Source organism: Hydra vulgaris, chromosome 05 (assembly GCF_038396675.1).
Source record: "Hydra vulgaris chromosome 05, alternate assembly HydraT2T_AEP".
NCBI classification, from domain to species: domain Eukaryota; kingdom Metazoa; phylum Cnidaria; class Hydrozoa; order Anthoathecata; family Hydridae; genus Hydra; species Hydra vulgaris.
The window spans coordinates 22,648,670-22,675,616 of NC_088924.1; the positions used below are offsets into that span (position 1 = coordinate 22,648,670).

A 26,947-nucleotide genomic window follows, 5' to 3' on the forward strand; every position below is an offset into this window, starting at 1 on the left:
CTTGTCTAAAAGAGAAAGGGCATCATTAGAAGATCCGCCCCAGATATGGCAACAGTATTCCATACAAGGCCGGATTTGAGATTTATAGAGGTAGAGAATAGAATCCAGAGTAAGAAAGTGGCGAGCTCGATAAAGAGATGCAACCTTAGCAGATGCTAATTTTGCAACCGATTTGATATATGGTTTCCAAGAAAGATTGGAAGTAAGAGTTAATCCTAGAAGATGAAGAGTAGGTGACTCATCGAGTACATCACCGTTCATAAATATAGGAAGATCTAAATTATTGCGATAACGATTGGCTGAAAAAAATTGAGTTTTATCTGAATTAAAGTTCACCAGCCACTGTGAGCCCCATGCTGTAGCAGAAGTGAGATCCTTTTCAAGCTCAAATGCCCCCTCCAGGCAATCAGAGGGTGTTGGTTTCTTATCACGACAAGAATAAATGGTAGTATCATCAGCAAACAATGCCACCTTAGATGTGAGAATATCTGGAAGATCGTTAATGTAAATTAAAAAGAGTATAGGGCCAAGGATAGAACCTTGAGGAACCCCTGAAGTTACAGAATAAGAAGAAGAGTGTTGTCCATCGAGGACAACTTTTATGCTACGATTGGAAAGGAAGGATTCAATGATCTTAAAGATGTTGCCGGATACACCATAAGAAGAAAGCTTATGGAGAAGACCAGCATGCCAAACTTTATCGAACGCTTTTGAAATGTCAAGAGCGATGGCCTTAACCTCTCCACCTTCATCTAATGCACGATAAAACCTGTCAGTTATTACTGTTAGCAAATCAGCTGTAGAACGAGAAGATCGAAATCCATATTGATGGTCAGAAAGTAAGTTATTAGATTCAAGATGAGAAATTAAGTGTTTGTTAATTAAAGATTCAAAAACCTTGCTTATGATAGGAAGAAGACTTATGGGACGGTAGTTAGACGAATCAGATCGCTCCCCAGAATTTTTGAAGATAGGGATAACAGATGCGGCTTTCCAGCAGGCTGGAAAACAAGACTCTGATAAGCACTTGTTGAATAGTTTTGAGAGTATAGACGACAGCTCTGGAGAACACTTCTGCAAGACAATAACAGGTATGTTGTCTGGGCCACAAGCTGTAGAAGAGTCTAGACAGGAAATCACTTTAGATACAGATGCTGAAGTGATATGAATGTCAAGCAATGAATCAACCTGTTTGTTGGCAATATCAGGTAGAACGCAATTAGTGGAATCAAGAGATGATATTGATGAAAAGTTTTTAGCAAACAGTTCGGCTTTGTCTTTAGGTGAGGTGACAAAGTCTGAACCATACAAGAGAGGTGGAATTATAGATTTGCCCTTATTATTGATATTATTAAAGATTCTCCAGAAGTCACGAGAGCCTAATTTTTGAGATGAGATACGAGATTTCATGACCTGAGAATAGCGGGTTTTGGCGTTAGACAAAACCTTTTTACAGTTGTTTCTAGCAGTAATAAACAGACGTCTGTTTTCTGGAGAATTGTTTTGCTGATAAATATGGAACCCGAATATGTACCCGATGAACCCCATTTCTCAGACGATATTTGATTATCATACATTTTACAGATCAAATATAAAACCGATAAAAAATTGTTTCAAATCCACAATGCAAAAAAATAAGTTGGCATTTTTACTACTCATAAAAAATACGTTTTCGCGCCGGTCCTGTTAGTACGACTTGAATGTTATATAACTTATGATAAACTCGTACATATATTTATTTAAAAAACTAAATAATTACATCATTCCACTAAAAACTTTCTTTTGTTTTAAAATAGTTCTCAAAAGGTATAAAGTTTTTTAATACTATTATAAACTTATGCAATATTGTTTATAAAATGGTTAACTATTATAATTTCTATCTCTGAAATATAAATTGACAAATAAGATTTTATTTGTAGTTACAGAAATAAGATTAAAAAAAGGTAGTATATCATATTTAAAAAAAAAACTTATTAAAACAATGCAATAATATTTAATGAAACTTGTTAAACACTCTTCAACTTTGCAATGCAGTGCTGTTTCATTCATAAAATAAAGATATTTATTTAGATCATTCTCGTTTAATCTATTGAATAATAAATTTGTTCTTAATCTAGAAAATATAAGGATAAAAAAATATTGAAGATATCTCTAAATTTTTAAAATTCTTATATTTTCAAAAGTTGTCTAAAACGGAAAACTTTCTGTTACTTATAGTTATAGTGTATTTTATAAAAAAATTTTATTTGAATAAATTAATATTTTTATTTTATTTACTTTTTTAAAATTAACTTATAAAGTAAGCAATCGAAGATTAGTTAAGTTATTTGACGAAATATTGAAGAAATTATTAGACAATACTAATAAAACAGTAAGTTTAATAAAAGAATTATAAGAAAAGAACAGTGAATGTTCTCAGTTGGTGTGACGCTATATATCACTCAGCTGGTGGGACACTATATTTCACTCTGCTAGTGGGACATTATGTTTTACTAGCTGAAAATATGCGCTCTGTTATTGATGTTAGAAAATCTGAATTAAACTATTAAAAAAGATTAAACAAGCAAACAAAAATTAAAGTTAAATTTGGAAAATTAATTTAAAATCTGAAACTACTGATGTCTCTAAAACCTTATTTTAAATTCAATGAGAAAATCATCGATTTTTAAATTTTTTAATCAATTAACTTTAGCCGCGAATTCGAACGTCGTTTACTTTAATTTTACTTTGGTTCTAGTTTTCGTTTAAAAAAAAGCAAAAAATTCATTTAAAGTTGTTAAGTGAGCAGAGGGGATTCTACGAAAAAAAGGGGGTGTGATGGGTAGTCGCGTGTGAAGTGTTAATATATTGACGTGGGTTTTGGCATAATCAGGCAATCTTTTAATTAAAAGTACTGCTAAACGTTTATTTTATGCATTAGGCCGGTGGCCAACATTGATTATCGCTTCATCCCGTTGGACACATCTAATAACTGAAATTTCTATATTGAATCAAGCGTTTCTTAGTATTAACATTTTAAAAATATAAACTTGCCCCTTTTTTACTCAGCAGTTTTTCACAATCAATCATTTTACTTTCCTTTATCATGCATTATCGTTTTCTAACGATTAGTCTATCGTTGATAATTAGTAATTTACGGAACAACTAAAGCGACCGAATGTTTTTCAAAACTTTTTAATAAATATTTCCGTAAAATATCTCTGTCACGTTTGGTTAAAAATATAAACAAACAAAATGCTGGTTAGCTATCTTTAGTAAGACGCAAATCCAGGTTTGCGACTTTATAGAAAACACAGACCTAGAATGTTTTCGTCAGCTATTGCGCATGCGAAACTTTTTTACAAGAACTCGGATCGTCAGGAAAATTTATTAATTTTAGCGCTTGCTCATCGTGGTAAGTACATGTTTCCATAGCGTGAAGTTAGGTCCCGTAAACTGTCCCGCAATTGTCCTGCAAACTGTCCAGTACTGAGTTAACATAATTAATTTTAGTATCTATATTTTAATTTATGATATAATTAATATTTTAAAGAGTTAAACACGTTTTCTCCTGTTTCACTGATCTTTTATCGTGAAGGATTAAATATTAAGTACAAAAATGGAAAAACAAGTATTATCGTTTGTTAAGTTTTCCGGAGATGATAATGATTTAAATTTATCAGAAAAAACAACATTGAGTGGAGGAGGTATAAAATACTATTAATGAATTACTAAAATCATATTTATAAAAAGATTTGTTGATACACGCATCAGTTTTAATGTTTGTTTGCTCAAACATTGTATTGTTTATTTACTGTTTAATAAATCATATTATTTCATAAGAAGGAATTTGGATAACTGCAGAGACATACGACGAAGTTCTTGTTTTGATCAGAAACTACGAAACTGATACTGTGTCAAAATTTTCATGCTACACAGCTGCTAAAAACTTTGGCAATATAGGTATAACATTTTTGAAGAACTAACTTGAGCATGCAATTACTAAATTTTATTTTTCTTAATTTTAAGATCTATTATTAATGACATATTGTTGTTACTATCTTTAAAGATTCTTCTGCAAAACACCACAGAATAAGATGGGAAGATGATTCAATATCATTTAATGGTACTCCCTTCATGGTTTTAGGCTGTAAAGTGCTTGATTGCATGCATGGCAAAGATAGGAAGGTCTCTTTTAAAGAAGAATATAAAATGCACTTAAATGAGAAAAAGGTTTGTTTTTTTCTATATTTGTTCCACAGTATATTCAACATGTATAAATTATTTAACTGTGCAACATGTTGTTATACAGTTATGTTAATTATATTTAATATAATTATTAATAACAATTTATATATCTAAATATATAATTTTTCAATTTGTTTGTATACTTATCATATTAGGTATTGGATCACACTTTTTCCAAAAATTATGTAATGGTCCAAGACACCAAGAAATTTAATTGTAGTTGTCAAATTAGAATTAAAGAAATTTATCAGTTCCCAGGTTTTAGTGTAAGATTTTATTTCTTTTTTTTATTTGTTTTATTTTCATTTAAGTTTGTCATTTATAAACTATTATGTAGTAAGTGTCCCTTAAAAAAAACTTTTGAAAAGAGTATCACCCCCTAAATGTATTCTATATTTAGTTTTTTTTTTTCAAATTTTATTTAAAAGTTAATAGTTACAGTAGTTAACTGTAAAATTGACCAACAAAAAATCATAAGTATCAAAATGAATATATTTAAATTTGTTTATTATATTACATTATAGGACTTGTCATATAATAATATTTAAATAAAAAAAAAATTAAAATTTGCAAATGTTAGAAAAATTGGTTCCCCATTTCAATTTAAGATTTTTTTTTTATGTCAACACTTGTGTTCTTTTTAAAGATATGGTGTTATTATCAAGGTAATTCCATAGTGAGGTGGCACTATAAAAAATATTATTGATACTCTTATGGTTAGAGCCTTATGGTGGTAGCATCAATTTATTGCAACATCAAAGTGGTAATGGTAAATTTTTTTATAAATAAAATTTTATAAATTCAGAGTTTAAACCATTAAGGGGCTTAAAAACCAAAATCATTTAAAACAAATTTCGAATATGGATTCTTGGGTTATTTTTTAATTTTAATATTTCATCCAAAGACAGAATACTATACTAGTTAAATTATTGTATTTTGAACAAAACATCTATATCAAATGATAGTATGTAAAATTAGACCATACATATGCATTAAATAATATAGAGTAGTTTGTTTATATGAAAGAAAATTTCTAATAAGAAAAAGTGCAAAATACTATTAGCTTTTCCGCATAAAGTTTTAATGTTATTGTCCAATTTAAGTACAATTGTAAAATAAGTAGCTTTATTTTACTGATGCAAAATTTTTATCTTTTTTTTTTTTTTACTATTATTTTTTTCTTTTCTTTTTATCTTTATTTTTTTTTTTTTTTTTTTTTTTTTCATTATTCCACTAATACATGATATAATATATCATAAGTCTCAAAAAAAAAATTTTTAGGAAACAACATTTTTTAGACATGTGCTCTCACCCCTAGAATATGTTAGGAAAAGTCTAAAAAAGTTACTATTCCAAATTTGCAAGCTGACTTGACAAAAAAGTTTAAACTTTCAAACTAAATGAACTAAAAGGTCTACATTAGCCAACTGAATGAACAAAAAAGTTAATAATTATTACTCCCCCCCCCCCCCCAACCACAATTAGCGTCGGGTCTGTCCTTGAGAACAATGCATTTTAAGGTCAATGATGTTAGAAAAAATGTATTCAGTGTTTAATTTACTACAAGTAAAATATCACTTTCACAAAATTTGACCATAACTTTTTTTCCATTGCCCTTTTGGGGTAAAAGACCCAAGCCCTAATTTCTCAAAAACTGCAGGCAAAAATGGGGCAAGTTTCTGTTTTTCGTATCTTAGTACCATGCTCTAACAACATCGAAACAAAAATCTTAGTTATTAAAAGTGTCCGACGAAAACTCATTTTTAGCCACATTTTTGCTATATGGCCACCGGGCCTATATTAACACATTATCTTTTTTTTTTAAATGAAAATTTTATTATATTTAAGTAAATGTAATTTTTTATTATTACTTTAGATTACATTTTTTTCAAAATACACAGCTCAAGTTATAACTATTTTTTTGTTAACTTCATTATAAAAAATCATAACTTTATACACTTTTTAACGTGTATATATATATATATATATTATATATATATGTGTGTGTATGTGTGTGTGTGTGTGTGTGTGTGTGTGTGTGTGTGTGTGTGTGTGTGTGTGTGTGTGTGTGTGTGTATATATATATATATATATATATATATATATACCCACGTGCCCCATGGAACTCGAACTCTGGATTACGATATGTCGCGCTGCGAGCTCGAATCTTCAAGCTTGTACAATGTATTTCAGAGGTAGGATATATTGCCAAGTACGTACTATTATGTGAATTATAAAGAGTGTATACTAATTACTGAGTGGTGTCTATTATTTTCTAGGCATAAATATATGTTTTAAGAACAGCCCAAAATTATCAAACTCGAGCATCGAACCCAGGTGTTGAAAATATGTTCACAATGCATTGTGGACAAGTTATTTTTTTTTTGTGTGTCAGTGGAGCAGTGTTCGTTCGTTGTTAATTTTTATCTGTCAGTTATCATTCTTTTCAATGATTGTGATTTTTAGCGTAGCTGTTTTATATATATATATATATATATATATATATATATATATATATATATATATATATATATATATATATATATATATATATATATATTTTATATATATATATATTTTATATATGTATATATTTTATATATATTTTATATATATATATATATATATATATATATATATATATATATATATATATATATATATATATATATATATATATATATATATATATTGTATAGTATACAATTTGTAACACGTAAACCGTAAAATTTTAGTAAATAAACTTTACTATATAATTGTTTAATATAGCAATGCAAAAAAAAACCGAAATCAAAGTAAATGAATTTATGCGATCGAGTAAGAAGAATGAAGAAAGGAGCATTAATAGCAACGACCAAGTAGGATACAAATAATTTGTTTGTATATAGAATATAGATTATATACTACTTATAGTTTTCTTTCGTGTTAGTATTTTGTGCATATAGAATTTATTTATTCTATTAGAGTAAATACAAATACTAATTTCACATTAATTTGTTGAAAAGACTTGACTTTGCTGTATTTAGATTCTATTTGTATTTACATTAAATTAAATTAAATTATTATAGATTGATATGGCACTATTGTTATATCTTAAAATAAAACAATTGTGCCATAAACTGGTTTGGATATCGTGAGTAGTGCTCTAGTACTGGTTTGGATATGGTGCTAAGTGCCTAAACTGGTTTTGATATTGCATATTTTAACACGCATAAAAATATGATATGCATATCATATTTTATCTTTTATAAATAAGGATAAAGGTTTAATTAGGATAAAGGTTTGATAATGATATAGGTGATAAGGATAAAGGTTTAATAAGGATAAGGGTTTATTAAGGTGGGAAAATATTTTTCACTATAGCTGTGTTTCTTTGTGATTTTTTTTTACTGTAAAACGTTCATTAAATAAGTTGTGAAAGCGTTCCAATAACGTATCAAAAATGTGTTTTTTCATATAACGCGAATAAACCCTTTTTTATATTACGCAAGCGAAAACGCTTAGCGACAAATTTTACTTTATGACAAATTTTACTTCATGATACTTCGTGGGCGTTGCATTTTAGTGGGAGGAAGAGCACCAATAAACCCAAAATACTAAATAAAGTACCACTAAAAACCTACTTAGTAAAAAAAAAAGTCTGTAAGAATTTAAAAAAATTGAGAGGGGGCATACTTCTCAGCCCCCATTGCCGTGTACTTATAAACCTTAATTAATTTTTGCTAGTCAAAACCAAACGCAAAATTAATTTATATAATATATATATATATATATATATATATATATATATATATATATATTAGGGTGGTCCTTATTTTTTCATAATATAAATTTCATTTATAAGTTCATATTTTTTCAAAATTATTTGTAATTTTGTTCAGTTACACCAAAACATTAAAAATACAAAATTTCAGCTCAATCCGATAATATTAACACGTGCCGCATTGGCCTTAAAGTTTCATGCATCTGACTGTCTAACATGCTATGACGATGCTATGCGCAACTAACCACCAAGTGCATTCTGAATTCGCTACAAGCGCAACTACAAGTCTCTACAAGTCAATTTTGTTTTTACATATTATTTGTTCAATGCTACATTCGTTTTAGTTTCTTACATGAAGTGCATAAGAAAAGACGTGCTATATAAGTAATTGATAAAAGTGCTAAAATGTCCACTTTTCGGAAAAATATTTATCTAGTTGGAGTGATGAAAAATCAAATCTGTGGTAGTAAATTACCATGTAAACGAGATGTTTTGAGTGTACTTTTTTATAACATGAGAGTGGTAAATTTAAATCTTAATGACAGCAGTGCTTTAGTTATTGATGAAGTGGTCGTTTTTTGAAAAAAAGCAAGAATCCCAGTTCAAAACCGTTCTAACTATTTCGAAATTAAAATCTTTGTACCATAATGTCAGAAATTTAGAAAAATCTAAAAATAGAGATACTGAACGGTAGAGAGAAAAAGAAAATAATTTTAAAGAAGATTTAGACAACCTTTTCGATATAGCCACCTTAAATGCGTTAAATGAGATTAAAATCACCGAAGATTGAGAATTTTTAATTAAGCAAAGGGAGAAAGGTAGAGTAGGTTGTATGTTGGGAGTAGATATCAGATTATTACGTAAGGAAAAGCGGAAAGAAGAACGCACATCTGCAGAGTTGAAAAGAAAAGAAGATTTGTTGGAAAATTCTAGTTGTTCGATTGCATATTTTGAAATGGAAGATAAAGAAAACGAAGATTCACAGAAAAAAGTGATAAATCAAGACAACAGTGAAGATGACACATATTTAATATCGGAATCTGAACAGGGTCCATCTTCAAACAAGAGAGGACGAAAGACGTTAATGACACCTCGCCTGGCCGCTGCCTTGGACAAATGTAAAGTGAGTGACAGGGATGCAATGCATATTATTTCTGCCGTCCTAGAAGCTCTTAATATAGATATCACCGAGTTTGTTCTCAATAGATCGTCTATCAAAAGAAATAGAGAGACTTTGCGGAAAATAAAATATTCATCAATAAAATCGGTAGGAAATGATGCAAATTTTATTGAAGTACATTGGGATTCCAAATTATTGCCTGATATCATAAAAAATGAGAAAATTGATCGGCTTCCTGTGATCGCGGTTGGTTTAGATTTTGAACAATTATTAGGAGTACCTGGAATTGCATCATCAGGAGGATCGGAAGTTTGCTCTGCTGTGTTCCATATCACTGATGAATGGAATTTAACCGAAAAAATTCAAGCCTTTTGTTTTGATACTACAGCATCAAACACTGGACATATAAAAGGAGCTGCAGTTCTGCTTCAACAAAGGTTAGGGCGATATTTTGTGGCTTCCATGCCGACACCATATATTTGAGGTCGTTTTGGCTGGTGTATTCATGAGGACAAAAGCAATTGCAGCATCCGGCCCTGAAATTGCTCAATTCAAAGCACTGAAAGAAAACTGGAAGAATATTGATAAAATGAAATTTTTAGATTATACCAGCGATGAAGCCGTTTATAATGCACTGAAAGATGTAGCGCCCAAAATTATTTATTTTGTGAAACAGAAACTTGCAGAAGAGCAACCACGTGATGACTACAAAGAGTTTTTGCAATTGACGCTCATTTTTTTGGGAGATAAAACAAATGTGAGTTTTAGGGCCCCGGTGCATATCATTTAGCGAGATGGATGTCTAAAGCGATTTATTGTTTAAAACTTTTTTTGTTTCTTGATCAAATGAAAATGAGAAAGGATAATTCAAAACTGAATGCAAACTAAAATATTAATGAAAACATTGCAACCATTGCAATAACAAAATTTTTAAACCATTTATGGTATCTAAGTGAAGAGTGTGCTGCCATGGCAATATTTGACGATAGAATTGAGAGAGTTGGAAAAATTAGAATGGCTCAAAAAATTATAAAATGTGCAAGTAAAAACATAGGGTCTGTGAATGAAAAAGAAGAAGAAAATGAAGAGACAGAAGTCATTGAGAAAAAACTATCGTTGCAAATCCGAGATGTCCAAAATTTTGTTCAAAAAGATCTACCAACTGAATTATTGCCCGCCAATTCACTTCAGTTATTTAAACGATTCGGTATTTGTGTTGAATTTCTTCAGGACGATCCGCTGAATTGGGAAAACAGAGAGGATTATCGCACAGGAAAAAATATAATTTCAACCTTAAAATGTACAAATGATTTTGCAGAAAGAGGAGTGAAGTTGATTGAGGATTACAATGAAAAAATGACGAAAAATGAGCATCAAAAACAATTTTTGATACAGGTATGAATAAACAAATTCAATTTTTTGTTATTTTTTTCTTAAACACATTCTATAGGCTAGGTTTAGAAAACACATTCAATATTATTTTTATTTTATTCAGGTTGTTCAGGAGTTCCTGGAGAGAGTTCCCAGTCGCCACAAAAGGAGGCTTACTTTAATCCAAAATATGTATCTGAAGTGGATGTATCATTTCAATAAATAAAATAGTATTAGGATAAACTATATCTTTATTTTACGTTTTCATTTTAATTAGTATGTTTTTATACTAAAATTTAAAAAAAAAATGCGTAATTTTATGTTTACAGTCGAGCGTACATTGTCGTTCTTATAGGTAACTGCCTTACATTGAATCTCGCAACTTCAGCGTCGATGCGGCACGTGTTAATATTAACCGATTGAGCTGAAATTTGGTATATTTTCATGTCTTATATAAAGGTACATTCTGGCAAATAATTTCAAAACAATTCGAAAAAAAAATTTTTTCCTTATAAATAAGGACCACCCTAATATATATATATATATATATATATATATATATATATATATATATATATATATATATATATATATATATATATATTTGTTTTACTTTTAGGTGTCACTCCATTGACTAGTTTTTAACTATATGAGTGACACCTAACATTATTTATGTGAGTTTATAATATATTATTATAAATTTTCATATTTTATGGTTAATTAAATGAATTATAAAATAATAATAAAAAAATATCGGTATAGCCATATCTTCGGATAAGAAGTTTTCTAATCACAATTCTTTCATTGCACAGTGGGTCAAAAGTGACATTTTCTAGCCAAAACCTCTAAAACCAAAATTTTTTTTTTATTTAATTAGAAACAGTTTATTATATTGAAAAACATAGTTTGTGGAAAAAATAACATTTGTTTTTTAAAAACTTCAAATTTTATTACATAATTACGCAAATTATTAAAAAACTCATTTATTTTCCATTTATAAAAAATTCCGTTTTTACCAAACAAAATTAACAACAAGGATATTATTTAAATTTATGTTTTACGCAGAGTATTCTATCGTTGGCTCTTGCAATAGTTCAAGTACACCAGATGGTAGACTTTTTTTTTTGTTACGTATCTTCTTTCTTAATGTGCAAATTAAAGGATCAGATGCACCATGGCCTACTATTAATACACGGCCGGGTTTGTTGGTTTTTACGGAAAAAATTAGGAGGCCAGTTTTTTATTTTTTTTGTAATTATTGAGTTTTCATAGAAAATGCTGGAATAATAAAAATATAAATTAAAACAAATAAACAACTGTTTAAAATTCTTTTTTATTTAAAATAATATAAACATTCATCAAATCACAATAAATTTTAAAATACTGTGAAATTAACAACAAGAAATAGATTAATCATTATGCTTTCTTTTTGTTCTCTTTGATTTAAAAGCAACAATCTCGTCTTTTCTTTTTCCACCATTGATAATTATTTGCTTGTTGTTAAAGTATATGTTTATAATTATATTATTAATAAATATTATAGCATTATTAAAATGCTGAGGACACATGAAGATCCCTCCTCTTCCAAGATTCAGGAGCTTTCTTGCAGCATATCTGATATTATCAGCATTTAAAAAAAAATTTTCTTGAGCTAAATCTAGTTTAGCAAAGCAATGGGATATATATGATGCAAGATGTTTCCCAGGTAATTGAAGCCCCCCTCTAGAGAGCAAATTTGTATACTCAACACGAATGGTGACCTTCTCATGATTTAATAACGCTTCACATTCAGAACAAACAAATTTTTTAGAGATTTTTTTCATAATAAATCCTGCAATGTAGGTTGCCACCTCCTTGCTGTCATCGTCTAAATCAATCTCTTCAAAATCATTTTCAAAATTGATTTCACATGAAAGATCTGGACTTGTCTCTGGTTTAAGATTTAAATCCCAGTAATTTATATCTTCTTTCATTAGAGATTTATTTTGAAGTATTTTCTCAGAAGATTCAACTTCACGTAAACCAACAAGAAAACGACCTCCACTCATTTGTCTATATTTTGAAAATCGACGTTCTTGAGGGTCACTTTGGAAACGACTTGTTAAAATGTAAGTATAATCTTCATTGAGTAAATCATCACACAAATCAGCAGAACTTTTTAATGTTTTTATCATAGCATTTGCTGTTTGCTTGCTAAGAGTAAACTTTCCACACTCCTTTAACTGTTTTATTTGCCATTCATTAATCCACTTCGAAAAACAACGTAAGAATTCAGGTTTTTTATCTTCCCTCACAACTATTTTTTCGAATTTCGATTATTTCGAATATTTTTTAAGAGATGAACACTATCATACATAAGGTAAACTTTTTTTTCTTCGTACACAATAAAATGATCTTCTTCAGATTTACCAGTTCTGAAGCATTTAATCAACTGTCCATATCCTGATACATTTGTCGAATGATTGTCTGCAACTATTGAACGTACATTAAATCCTGCTAATTTCAAAACAGACAAACTTTCTTTAATTTCAAGGAAAACTGTATCTCCATTTATTTTTGTTTGTGGACAAGACTTTATGACATAAGGGATAGATTTTTTTAAACTCACAACCATAAAAACAAGGATACTTTTGAAAAAGTTACCATTTTTATCCAAACCAACATATTTACCGCTACTATACTCACTACATTTCTGTAAATACATTTTATCCAACATTAAAATACAGTCTGGGTCTACTTTTCCTTCCTCCAAAAGTAACTTAATAGCTTTTAAGGGTTCAATTCCTCCAGCTGCTAATTTTTTTAAAACTAACAATGACGGTAAAAGTATTTCTTCTTGTAATTGAATGTATGCTTGCTTTGAAGTATAGCATTGTAATAATGAAAAACGAAGAACTTCAGATGAATATGGTTTCCTGCCTTTCGGTTTATAATATTGGATACTATGAATTTCATCTAAAATAGTATTTTTTTTTCTGCAACAAAAATACACATATATGATGCAAGGTTTTCTAATATGCTAATATTTTTAAGTAAATATTGGTTTTGCTTAAACCACTTTGGAAGAGGAATTTGACATCCATTGTGATGCAACTTTACATGCAAAGTTGAATCGACTTGTATTGATTCAATACAGGGAGCATTATCAATAGATGCCACATTAAAAATACGATAATATAAAACATGGGAGTCATATTTTTGAAAAATAAAGCCAACAGGACTTGAAGATGAATTTAACATTTCTAGGTCTTTGATAGAATCTTTTTCCATAAAAATATCTGATTCATCTTGAATGCTTGTGACACATCTAGTTGGAGATTTTCTTGATGGACCTGGAATAGATAATAACAGAGAAATTGGAAATTTTTTTATTGCATTATTTGAATAAATAGTTGGTATCGGATGAAGATCATAAATAAGAGTCATTCTAACACCGTGCTTTAGAAATTTTGGATCAAAGTGTGCACTACAAACACCTGAATGTTCTGTAGGAAACCAATTTTTTCTATTAACAAACTTAATCCATTTTTTTCTTAACTCAGGTCTTTTAAGAGCATCAGGAAACGCAAAAATACTATTTTCTTTGTTATAAACTGTTGTTTCTGAAGTCAATTTTAGAGTATTCACATTTGTATTTGATGATTTACTTTTGTATCCACTGCAACAGTATATCACTGCACACTTGTTTGGCATTGTATTAAGAATTCTAGGTTTGAAAATAAAAGTAATTCTTATATTTTTGAAGCACAATAAAAATAATCATAAGCGTCAAGCATCTCAAAAGCGACAAGCTGTTATAAATGTGTCTAATTTAAATATTGTATTTATATTGTTAATTAATTAAAATCTTATTTAAAACATCAAAATTAATAAGTTCCTCATAACTAAACTCATAATAAAATTCATATATAATCAAAAAATATTATATATAACAAGAAAAACAAAGCCTTCTGTTTAAAGATATCGTTTATTACAGCAAATAAAACTGGCCTCCTAATTTTTTCCGTAAAAACAAACAAACCCGGCCGTGTATTTATAGTAGGCCATGGTCCAATTGAAGGTCCATCAAATGCACTATTCAAGCGATTTCGGAAAGAATGGTCATCAATGAACTAAGATGCTTATTGTATGGCAACCAATGAATTATTTCAGGATCCAATACTGAAGAACATGCAACAGGAAATGCTTCGGAGTTTTTATGTTTTTCCTTCTGATTTCTCGAAGGGTACCGAGGCTCCACATATGGCAGTTGTATATGATGTAGCTGAAAGGGAAATCAGTCTTATTGAAAATCACAATGATACACTGACGAAGAAAGAGGAACAGAAGCAGTTTATTCTTTGATTGGCTGCAAACCACCGCAAGAATTTTCTAACTCTATCAATGAAGTTAACTGTCGAAGATTTTCCAATGCGGAACAATTTTTATAAAAACTGCAAATAAAACTATATAAAAAGTGTCAAATTTTAAAACTAAATTCTGAATAAGATAGTAATTTTCAGTTAAAATTTTTAATTACAACTTTAATTTCTTAACTTTAAGTTTTAAATCGATAATCAACATTCAACAGTATCTATTTTATTTAAGATGGACTGAGTAAGTACTATTTTTTTCATTTAAATTTTGAAAAATTGTTATAATCATAACAAAGAGTAAAAATAAACTTGTGGAGAACTGAAATCTGTTACTTTGTTTTTGTTGACCACCCCTAATATATATATATATATATATATATATATATATATATATATATATATATATATATATATATATATATATATATATATATATATATATATATATATATATATATATATATATATATATATATGTATGTATATATATATATATATATATATATATATATATATATATATATATATATATATATATATATATATATATATATATATATATAAATTATGTTAGTGTATTCTACAAATAGAGTGCTCAATGTTCTTAAAGGACAGAGTAATAAATTAGTATTAAGTGTTGACTAGTATACAACTGTTCGCCGCCGATGCTTCTTTAGAATAAGTTTGCATCGTAGTGAAGAAAATACAACATTCAAATTGGAATTAGTTCAACATATTTTTTGTTGATAGCTGCACCGGCAATCAACAAAAATGTAAAAAAAATCTTAAGGTTCTTAACCAGTATTGTATTAATCATGGCATTCACTTTAAATTTTTTAGCTCTTTGTATGAAAAAACGCCTGAATTAGTTCAAGTGAAGATCAGGTTGACAATTTTGAAAATAATGACACTGAGGTTGTGCAAGTAGATTACTTATAAATTGATTTCCATACTGTTTTGAAAAATGCACGAGATGTTTTCAAATATATATGAGTATTGACCGTTAAAAATCTATTATTTCAGTCAAAAGTGATAATTGGAGTCTTTCGAATTTAACTCAAGCATTTGAAGCTGAAATTGAACCTTGACGTTTAGCATCGTTGAAACCAATTTCCACAACAGTTGATCTACTGGTTAAAACAAAACTTTAGATGTTTCATACATTAAATGTGTTAAATATACTCAATCTGATTATTAAGGTGGATTTTATAGATTTGTCGATGTTGCAAACTGCAAATGAGCCAATCAAAATTGCTGTTGAGAAATTGTGTCGTGAAAATTTAACGTCTTTTCACAACACAATGATACTGTTAATGAACTTATGCTGGAAAAACATTCGATTTTAGAAAACAACATTGGAAAGAAAGATATGAAAATCTCAAGAAGCGAACGAGTAAAAGATGAAAAAACAATGTGATGAACTTATTAAGATCACTTAGAGATCCAACATCAAGAGACACTTTGCTCTTTGCTGGAAAATCGGCAAAAAGAATTTTCGGTTTTTGAGGAGAGGATGAAGTTTCTGATTTTGGTGATTCTGAAGATCATCAGGCTAGTCCAGCTTCACTATCTCTTCAAAAAGAGTAGAATTTAATGTCAAGAAAAGAAAAAGTTACTCCCATTTAAAAATCGGCAAAAAGGCCTTTTTGCCGATTTTTCAAAAACCAAAAATTCGAATTTTTGGTTTTTGAGTCAACGTTGAGTTCAAATGGCTAAAACAGAAATTTTTTCTATTCCGGAAAAGAACAAAAAATTGAAAATTTGTTTGAGACTCTTTACAGTTAAAATGTTTTTTCAGTTTCAAGAAATATTTGCACAAAGATTTGATCACGCCTTCCTCTGAGCTCACTCGTGTTTCTTTAATTTTACTATAATAAAGAATAATGCTAGAAATTTGGAATAGTTTGTTTTAAATTCCATAAATAACAGCTCTTAATAGCTGTGTTTTTTTCTAATTTAAAACAGAAAACAGCTGTTTTCTGAAACTACCAGTTTTTGAGAAACTCTATATAAAATAGTACATTATATATAGTACGATTGAAGGGCTCAGTGGAAAAGTGGTCTAAGCCACAATTACTTCATTTTTAGTAAACTGTAAAAGACTTTAAGGATCTTTTTAAAAATAACAGGAAAAAGTATCATTATCAGAAAAATAGTATTTACTATAAAGGCAGGTGAAAAAATACACTTGTATATCTACTAAAAAATTAGGACACTATATTACTGTGTTCTGCAATAACAAAAATGTTAGGCAACTTTGCCTCTTCAAAATTTTTAAAATATTATTAATAAGTTGGTTAGGCTAAATGGATGTTTTGTTTATGACTTGTTAATGATTCTTTTATATATGTAGCATGCACTAATTTATGTCTTCGTCACCAGAATCATCTGTTAGACCCAAATCAGTTGCCTCCTTCTTCACCTTTAAGAGCAAGATAATAGGGATGATGGACAGGTGGTATGAATTGTATTAGCTCAAAAAGATCACTTAGCTTTTCTCTTGTGAGTTTTCTACCATTGGGGTACAAGGGCTCAAGTTCAACATTGATAGTGGTAGATGGCCGTCCACGATTTTGCTTTGTTACATCCAGAAACATGAATGTGTCACTTTCTAAATGTGTTTGCTTCATTTGAAATGAGCGTGGTGATCCTTTTTCCAATTTTATCCAGCATGTTTTTAGCCATGAAACTTTTTTGCCATTTTTTAATTTTTTTCTATTGGTTATCCCACTCTCTAATGATTTTGTACTGAGAAATTCATGGGTCTCCATTTTTCTTACAATAAATATTGGGGCCCTCTTCTTTGCATTTTTAATAAGGTATATCCACTGATCTGGAACAAAAATTTGGTTCTTCATTTTTTTGGCTTTTTCAATCACAGCAAAGTCTCGGTCGCAGGAGGAAAAACTATACCCTGGTACAAAAAATTTCTGTTCAATGGTTTTCAGAAATGGAGATTTGTGCAAAATATATTGTAACATGAAAGACATTTTTATATTACGATTTTGTCCACCGCAACTATCGCTATAGAATATTAAATGGGTCACAGTTTCTGGTATGTGTTGAAAAACATGCTCGAGGATACACGAACCCATCTCTTGAGTATCTCTGGATGCTTGTTCCTCACTCCATACATACATAAAACCTGTCTTTAAGTTTTCATCGTGGATTCCAAGATTGTAAGTCCACATTTGCCTTTTATAGTTGGCTATTCCTGTACTAAGCACTGGTGTCGGTAGAGTTTTTTGTAAGTCAAAAACTAATACCCTCTTGTTTGGATTTGTATGTGCATCTAGTGTTTCTTCTTTTATTTTTTCTTTTGCCTTTTCAGCCATCTCTTGATGAATAATAAAGTCTCTCCTAACAGTGTTCTTTTCTTCACCCTCTGAAAGACAGCTTATTTTATTGTTAAATAGATCACATTTTTGACATGTATCTGATTGCGGATGGTGAAAATGTAAATTGAATTTTGTATTGAATATGCGTCGAAATACAAAAATTGAAAGTGGGGTGCGATCATTTTCATTGCAATTGCAAACATATTTCTTGTACATCGTTGACATTCGTAAAGTTGGAGGCAAATAATTTCTGTACTGGTTGTCTTTTCTGCTATAGTAAGATTGGTACGTTGGAAATAAGCGAAAAAATCTTTGAAGATATTCTGTGTCTTCATCGCTACTTTTATTTTGTGGAGCTGATTTACCTCTGCGATCTTCAATAGGTGTACCATCTGTCTTTTTTCCTTGCTAAAATATTTGTTATTGTCTCATCAGGAATCTGCAATGTGTCTTTGAAGTAAGTTTTGCAAATCTTTTTAACATTTCCACATTCATCAGTTAGTTTATAGGAACGACTATTTGCCCTACGGGAGTTGTTTGATGCAGTATACGTCCTGTGTTTTTCTTTTACATCAACAGAACCCATCACAAAGGCGTTTTTTAAATCCCAGTTCATGGTGTAAAAGTTAGAAAAAATTTGATTACGGCGAGCAACTGTTATTTTACTGCTGCACTCTAGATTGCAACCACAATCTTTATTAATAAAAATCTTTGGTTCAACTACTTTGCCCTTTGATGTAACATATCCCTTCCCTGTTGACCTTTTCTGTTTCAAAATATTTCTTTTGTGTAGTTCTGGATGGGCAACTCGCTTATGACTATGTCTATGACTAAGGGTTTCTCCTTGTACTTCCTGGGAAAAGCTGTCGTCCTCTCCTACTTCTCCAACAAGGTTAACATTTGAATCTGCAATGAAAATGTTAGGTAAAAATTATTTTCTAACAAGAAAAGAATTCCTAACAAAACAAACTAAATGGCTCTAGCTAGTCTAATGCTAGGCCTAACACCAATGTAAGCAATCAGTCCTAGGCCATATCAATAGGACTAAAAAATTCCTTTTATAAGCCTATTTAGTTTTAGACAAATTGTACATACCATTAACTCCTGTTAGTATAGATATAGGTCTTGCGTTTTCTTCAACATATTGATCCCCAATACTTGAAACTGAAATAAAAAAGTGCATGTCAGTTTTGAAAAACTAGAAGAGGAAAACCTGCCTAAACAACATTGAGGCTAGAAACTATATTATTGTATGATAAATTCAATGAAAAGTATATCTTGATGCTGCATTAATTATATACATACCTTCGCTAACATCATCCTCTAAAGAAGTGTTGTTATCTGCATCTGAATCATCACAATCACTTTTCATTAGAAACTCTTCCAAATCTGATCAGTTCATTTTCGCCATGTTGATTGTTGGATAGGCAACTTTTCCACAATTCAAATTTTATTTTTCTGTTAAAGTAAATATGATTATAGGTAGTAGCACTGTATGGATGGGTTTTGGGGTTAGACACTTTTTCCACAACAAACTACATACTCAATGTACAGTTTGCAGCGATTATCCGGAAAATTTTTAAAATGTGGGTTAGACCACTTTTCCGCTGAGCCCCTCAATACACTACATCATGTTTTGGTATATAGGCCTGGTGCCCATAACATATTATATTTAAGTTTTTTATTATTTTCCAGAATGGTGCTGATGTGAGGGTAATAAAGCCCATGCTTCTCATTACCCGACTTGTGGGCCTTATTAGCCGCTATCAACTTGCCGCTTTTCAAAGACTAGCATTTTTTTAATTTGATAACATTCCCTGTATCTAATATCTAAAATATGTAGAAAATTACATATCTGGGCGTTTACAAAAAATCACGCATGGAAACTCGTATACGTTTTGTTTATTATTTTCATAAAAAAAAGAACTAGCGATCTCAATTTTCTCTCATTTAAACAAACTGCTTGTAAGTATTCCAATATTATATATTTGTAAGTTGTAATATGTAACCTGTAATTTGTTTAATCTAATACCTTAATTAATTCAGAGCAAAAGAATTAACACGGTTATGACTATTTTATTATATCTATGACTACTTTATTATATATATTATATTATGATTATTTATATATTGTATATAGTATAATATAATACTTATATATTATATATAATATAATACTTATATATTATATATAATATAATATACATATATATATATATATATATATATATATATATATATATATATATATATATATATATATATATATATATATATATATATATATATATATATATATATATATATATATATATATTATATTATATTATATTATGACTATATATATTATATTAAGACTATTTTATTAGATATTATATTATAAGATAAAACTTTTATTAAATTTTAAATGTCTATTTATTGACAATACAATCCTAAAAAGAGAAAAAGTTACTAATTCCTAGGAGTCATAAAGAAAACTTTTCTTGGAGATAACAAATTGATAATATTTCCATGAAAAATACTCAAAACATTGGAATTCTAAATAAAGTTAGACGTATATTTAATAAACACCAATAAACACAACTATTTTATTCATTTATTTATTGTCATACAAATTATGCTAATATAATATGGGTAAGCGTTTCCAAAACCAAACTTAAGCCTCTCTATCGGAATCAGGCACAAGTAGCTCGCACAATTAATTTTGCAAACGTTTTTCAACCTCAACACTACCGAAAATTATGAAAATTTTGTCTAAATGTTTTTTATATTATTTTTTTTTTTTTTGTTTAAATGTAAAGAAAATATATCACCTAGTGTATTTAAAAATATTTATAATTTGAAATATAAAAAACAAATATAATCTTCGTGTTGGCAAATATATCCAATTACCATTTTGCCAAACTAAAATTGAACATTTTGTCCTTTTCTTTGAAATAAAATTGTTTTATCTTATTTTGATTTTTGCTTAAGAAGACTCATTTTTTAAAATAAAAACAAAAACATAAAAATCATCTTTTAAACACAATAAAATTTTTTACTATATTTTTAGCATTTTAATTGTTTTGATTTATACTTTATTTTGTTATTTATATAGAATCAATATATATAAAACTGTATATATAATCTATATTATAGATTATGAAGAGTATTGTATTTTTTGTTGTAATATAGGTTGTAAAGGACTTTAAGAAATGATCCTGTGATCTTTTAAAAGTCCTGCCGGTAATATATATATATATATATATATATATATATATATTATTGAAGTGTCTCAAAAAAAATTTTTTTTTCTAGCAGTTTTGGGTGTCATTTTGTCTATTAAAAGCAACGGTAAGATGGTTTTTAAAAAATTTTAAAGTTTGACCCCTCACCCCCTCCGCCCCTGTTTTAAAAGGTAAACCTTCTCTGCCGGCCACTTCTTTAAACTGTTCAGTATTAAACAGTGATTTTAGGCTAAATATGAAAATGTAATGTTTTAACAAAACATTTTTTGTATCAATTTTGATGCCATTATAAATAAATACTTCGTACCAGATGATATAAGTAAATATAAGTAAAACATTTAACTTAAGAATCAATTTTTTATTCCATTATTATCAAGAATTATTAAATTATTAAAATTATCTGCAAAGTTTGAAATAAGGAAAATTTTTACCATGAATGCAGTTGTTTTCTTATAAATAATTTTATATTTGTATAATTTGTAATTATTTGCTTTTTATCTAAAGGTATAATAACATATATAAATTTAGTTCAATCTGATATGAGCAATATTAAATTGAGAAAAAATAATGAGATGTTTGATAAAATTGTTGGGAAATTATTACCTACCCTTGAAGAAAAGATATTTTGTCAATTACCACCTAATGGAGAGGTTTTACGCCATTATCTATATCATACAAGGTTTGATTTTAAATTAACTGTTAAGAAAGAGGTTGCATCTGTTGTTTGCGAAAAAGTGAATGTGTTTTGGAAAATGGCAGGAGTTCAAACAAAATTAAAAAAATACTGTTAGAATAATACTGCATCTGATACATCTTAGAGAAAACTTGAATAAAAATGTAAAAAATAATATTTTACGGCTCAACTTCTGAGTTTTACTAATAAGTTATCGTCTTTGTTCAACATTTCAGCATTAAATGCAGAAGATTTGATTAAAAAAGATACCTGTTGTGACATCAATAGTCAATTATCAGATTTAGATTTTCTCTCAGATCAGCGTTAATTAAAAAAACAATTTTTGGGTTCATTAGATAAAAGTTGTACCATGAAAGTAGTAAGAAAGCACCAAAAAGAATCACAGAAAATAAAAGCTATTGAAAAAGAGAAATGAAGAAAAGATAAATATAAAAAAAGATAGATTCAATGTACTGCCAGAATTTGACGATGAAGAATCCAATAAAAAGGAACAAATTGCTATTACTAGACATAGAAAAAAATTAGGATATTAGAAGACCCTAAAGTTTCTATAATGGCTGATGGGTTGAATCTATTCAACAGAGAAAGATCTGGGATCATTTAAGCTGTAGCTGAAGCATTAGGTCACAACTTGGATTAAATATCTATCTCAAAAAGTACTGCAACCAGATCAGGTAATAAAATTCGACAGCAAGTTTTCGATGAAATTAAAAAAACATTTGTTTCACCCACGTACTCTTCCATTCCCTGATATTCAAAGCTGGTCTCTGAGATTGATAGTAAAATAGAAAGCTTGGCTATTGTAGTAACAGGAAAACCAAGTGCACCTGAAGGAAAACTATTGTGTGTGTCCAGGATTCCAGATACAATTGGGAAAAGTCAGGCAACAATAGATGCTGTAAAAGCCTGGAAACTAGAAAAAATACTCGTGGCAATGATTTTTGACACAACTCCATCAAATTCTGGATGAATAAATGGTTCTGCAATGTTAATGTCTGCAAAGTCTGCAAAGAACACTTCAATAAAAAGTTACTTTGGTGTGCCTGCAGACACTATATATTAGAAAGAGTTTTGTCATCTGTTTTAACAATTTATTTAACGATTTATTTAACGACTATTTAACAATTTTTGGAGAATGTTGATCTCCTAATTATGAGCTATTTAGACACTTTAAAAATGATGTATGACCTAATCTTTCATTAAGTTCAGATACCCCTTTTAAAAAGTTAAAATTAAGGAACCAGTATTAAAGATCAAGAAAGCAGAAGTGAAATTTTTTTTGTCTAGTTTACTTAATCGGAAGTCTCAAAAAATATTAAGAGAGGATTATTAAGAATGTTGCCAACTTGCTCTGCAATTACTGAATGCAAAACAAATAAATGTACATTGGCGCAAACCTGGGGATTTCTATCATGCTAGATGAATGTGTACAATTTTGTATACATCAATGTATACTACAAATGTTTGCTTTTGCTGAATTGGCAGAGTATGAAGAAAGTTATATAGAGAAATTATCACGGTTTTGTAAATTTGCAATGCTATTTTACATGAAAATGTAGCTTACATGTACAAACACAATTGATGCATCATTTAATGACTTCTACAAAGAAATGCTTCTTTATAAAAAAATTGACAATAATGTTACTGTTGCTGCCCTCGAAACATTTAATCAGCACCTTTGGTACTTAACCAAAGAAATGTCTCCTCTCTCACTATTTTCTGTTAAAGAGTCTGATCGTGATAAAGCTAAAATTGCTAAAATAGTTCTTAAAATTATAAAAGAAAACTGGGAGCATGTTATAGGCTTTCCATAATTTCCTCATTTGAAACAGAGTACTCGTTTAATTGATTTAGTTAGACCAAAATCAAGCAACATATTAAGTTTATTTGAATATTCAAATAAAGATGGTGGTTGGTTAGTCCAATCACCAAATTTTTGATAAGCTTACACAAATTTTCAACACATTTTTGAGCATATTAAATCATTGAAATCTGTAAATGGTACAGCAGAATTATGATATAATAATGATACAACTAACTAATTCAAGACTATGCAAAATCTATAACCAAAGATGAAGGACAGAAAGAATTTCTTTTACGTGCAGTAGAACACCACCGAAAAATTCTTCCACAGATAGATAAAAAACCAATTCAAAAACTAAATTTTCGAAAATTTAAACAATGCTTTAATTTATATTACTAATACCTTTCAAATATTTTTTTTTTGTTGTCATAATCTTAAAAAAATGACTTTAATTTTGATTTTCTTTGTACTTAGTCCCATTTAGCGCAAATATTTTCAATTTATAACAATTTATTTTCTTATTTATCATAAAAATAAATTTTAATAATAAATCTTTTTTGTTATAATTAAAAAGTATTCTAAAAGTTCTAAAAATTCATTATTTTATCAGCAGGGGAGGGAGGGGACGGGTATCATGAGGATGAGGAATTGGAGGGGGGGGGGGAGGGGGAAGGGGAGATTGGGTGTCTTAGTTGGTCAATTTCTTTTGAATAAATTTTTATTTGGTTTTAGTATAAACAATTATATATGAAACTTTTTTTAAATATGAACTTACTTAAATATATTAATAGATATATGTAAGAAGTTTGCTTAGGATTATTTTAAGAAATTTTAAGGAGCAGCCGTGGCGCAGTGGTTAGAGTACTGGCTCAGAACCTAGAGGTCCGAGGTTCGACGCCAGCTCCAGCCCAAAAAGCAACATTGGTACGGAAGGAGGCGTGAGCTTCTTGTTAAATGCTCTCTCGCGGTGCTCTGTGATAAGACCGTAAGGACTTCTGGGAGCACCGAAAATAACTACTAAAAATTAAAAAAAAAAAGGAAAACATTTTAAAAGGTTGTAAAGAGGTCATATATGAAATTTTTTTAAAAATAACATGTCATTAGGTTTTATTAAACTAAACTAAACAAGAAAATTGTTAAAAATATGTGAACATAGTTGATTATCGATAATACCCTAATATACAAATATATATATATATATATATATATATATAATATATATATATATATATATATATATATATATATATATATATATATATATATATATATATATAATATATATATATATATATATTAAAAATAAAAAATACAGTTTTAATAAGACAAATGTTTATCAAATTAAATGGACGTAACTAACTAAAAACGTTTTATAATTAGTTTTTAGTCGTTTTATAAATAGCTTCAAGTCTATTAAACAAAGAAGTTGTTTTATAATTAATTGATCTACTAACTTTAAGTCTTATAGTTATTATTTCCAAACTTGAGCAATTTTCAAAAGAAAATCAGATTAATTGATTAAAATTCAAGACAAATGAAAATATGGAAAAATAATGAAAAAATTTTGAAACCATAAATTGTTATAATTTTAAGTAAAACACTTTTTAAAAGCCTGGAAAAGCAACAAAATAAAACTGGTTTTAATAAAAGAAGCAAAACGCTTAGAATAATGTTTCGTGTAAAACTGAACTGTCATTATTATACTGGAAATAAAATAAAAACATCAAAAATATATCGTTAGATTTTAAAAAGGATAAAATAAAATAAGTTATTCTTTAGCTAACTGTTGGGTAAATTTTTTAAAATATTTTTTGTAATGTCGCAGAGATTCTTTTTTTGATTAATACGATATAAAATTTTAATAAAGAATAAAAAACTTTTTTTGATAAATTGTTAAAACTTTGGTCGCTGAAAGAAGTATTTTTTTTCCTTTTTTGATAAATAGACGTAAAACTCTCAGAAGTGAAATTTTATATCACTGCATTTTTATATAACATTTTACGCCGATTAAGATACTTTTTTGAATCTAAATAGTTATTTTAGTTAAAATATTATTTTAGGTAAAATCGACGTGTCAAAATTGCAAAACGCTAATAAGTTTAAAACATTTTCATCTTTGTCTGAGCATTCATCATCTCAAATTTTACCACAGTAACTACCAGCACTTGTAATTACACCATCTCAGCGATTGCCATCTAAATCTACACTAAAAACATATGGCATCAGCATACGTTAAATATGATCAGCTCTAATGCAACTCTAAAGTCAAGATTTAAATTTAAATCGTTAAATCCAAACCTTTTTTATAATGATGTTTTATATACATATACTTATTTGTATAGATGTTTTAATAAAACTCATCAGGATATCATTCTAAAATGCGTAAACATTTGAATAAACGGAAAAAAAGTTCTAGAAACTTCCAAAAAAAATTTTCTTTTTTTTCTTTCGATAGTTTGAATCTTTTTGAATCTCCTCAACATGTCTCCAACATAAGATTTCATAACTTTTGACAATTTTGTAATTTTTTGATAGTAAACCTATTAAATTCAAAAATTGCAAAATTGTCAAATTTCAAAAAGTTTAGAAATCTTATGTTGGGGACATATCGAGGAGATACAAAGAGATTAAAACTATTGAAAAAAGGGCTGTGGAAGGATAAAGAGCTTTGTCGATAAAAACCTTTTATCCTTAAAACAGTAAACTTGATCATCCGTTCAATTACAAGAAATCCATGCTAATCCTAAAAAGATCTCGTCAAAAAGCTCAAATGCAGTCATTTTCTTTACAGAAAAGCACTCAAGAGCAAGGGTTTAAAGGTATACATAAAACAAAAAAAAATTCAAAAACAATCATCATCAAACAATTGATGTAATGTTAAAAGTAAATTTCCGCGCAACGATGCTTGTAAAAATTTTCAATCGAGAAAGTTTATGCATTATTGAGGACGACGAAACGTAATGCAAAAAAATATTTCTCACAGTTACCCGGCCATCAGTTTATTATCGATCAAAAGTTATCTTCGTCACCAACAAATTTAAGTATATT

General features: G+C 28.6%; 1 protein-coding gene across 3 annotated transcripts; it reads left to right on the forward strand.

Moving 5' to 3' along the window:
- Nucleotides 1-3,417: 3,417 nt before the first annotated feature.
- LOC136080695 (uncharacterized) lies at nucleotides 3,418-7,094 on the forward strand. 3 transcript variants are annotated; one of them, XM_065797672.1, is made up of 5 exons: nucleotides 3,418-3,686; nucleotides 3,826-3,942; nucleotides 4,049-4,212; nucleotides 4,383-4,493; nucleotides 4,874-5,460. In XM_065797672.1, exons 1-5 carry the CDS (start codon nucleotides 3,599-3,601, stop codon nucleotides 4,931-4,933), a joined length of 540 nt encoding a protein of 179 aa, XP_065653744.1. In that variant the 5' UTR covers nucleotides 3,418-3,598; the 3' UTR covers nucleotides 4,934-5,460. The 3 variants fall into 3 exon arrangements, with proteins under 3 accessions (XP_065653744.1, XP_065653745.1, XP_065653743.1); XM_065797673.1 differs by lacking the exon at nucleotides 4,874-5,460 and adding an exon at nucleotides 6,997-7,094 and having other exon boundaries at nucleotides 3,423-3,686; nucleotides 3,823-3,942; XM_065797671.1 differs by having other exon boundaries at nucleotides 3,423-3,686; nucleotides 3,823-3,942.
- Nucleotides 7,095-26,947: the final 19,853 nt, after the last annotated feature.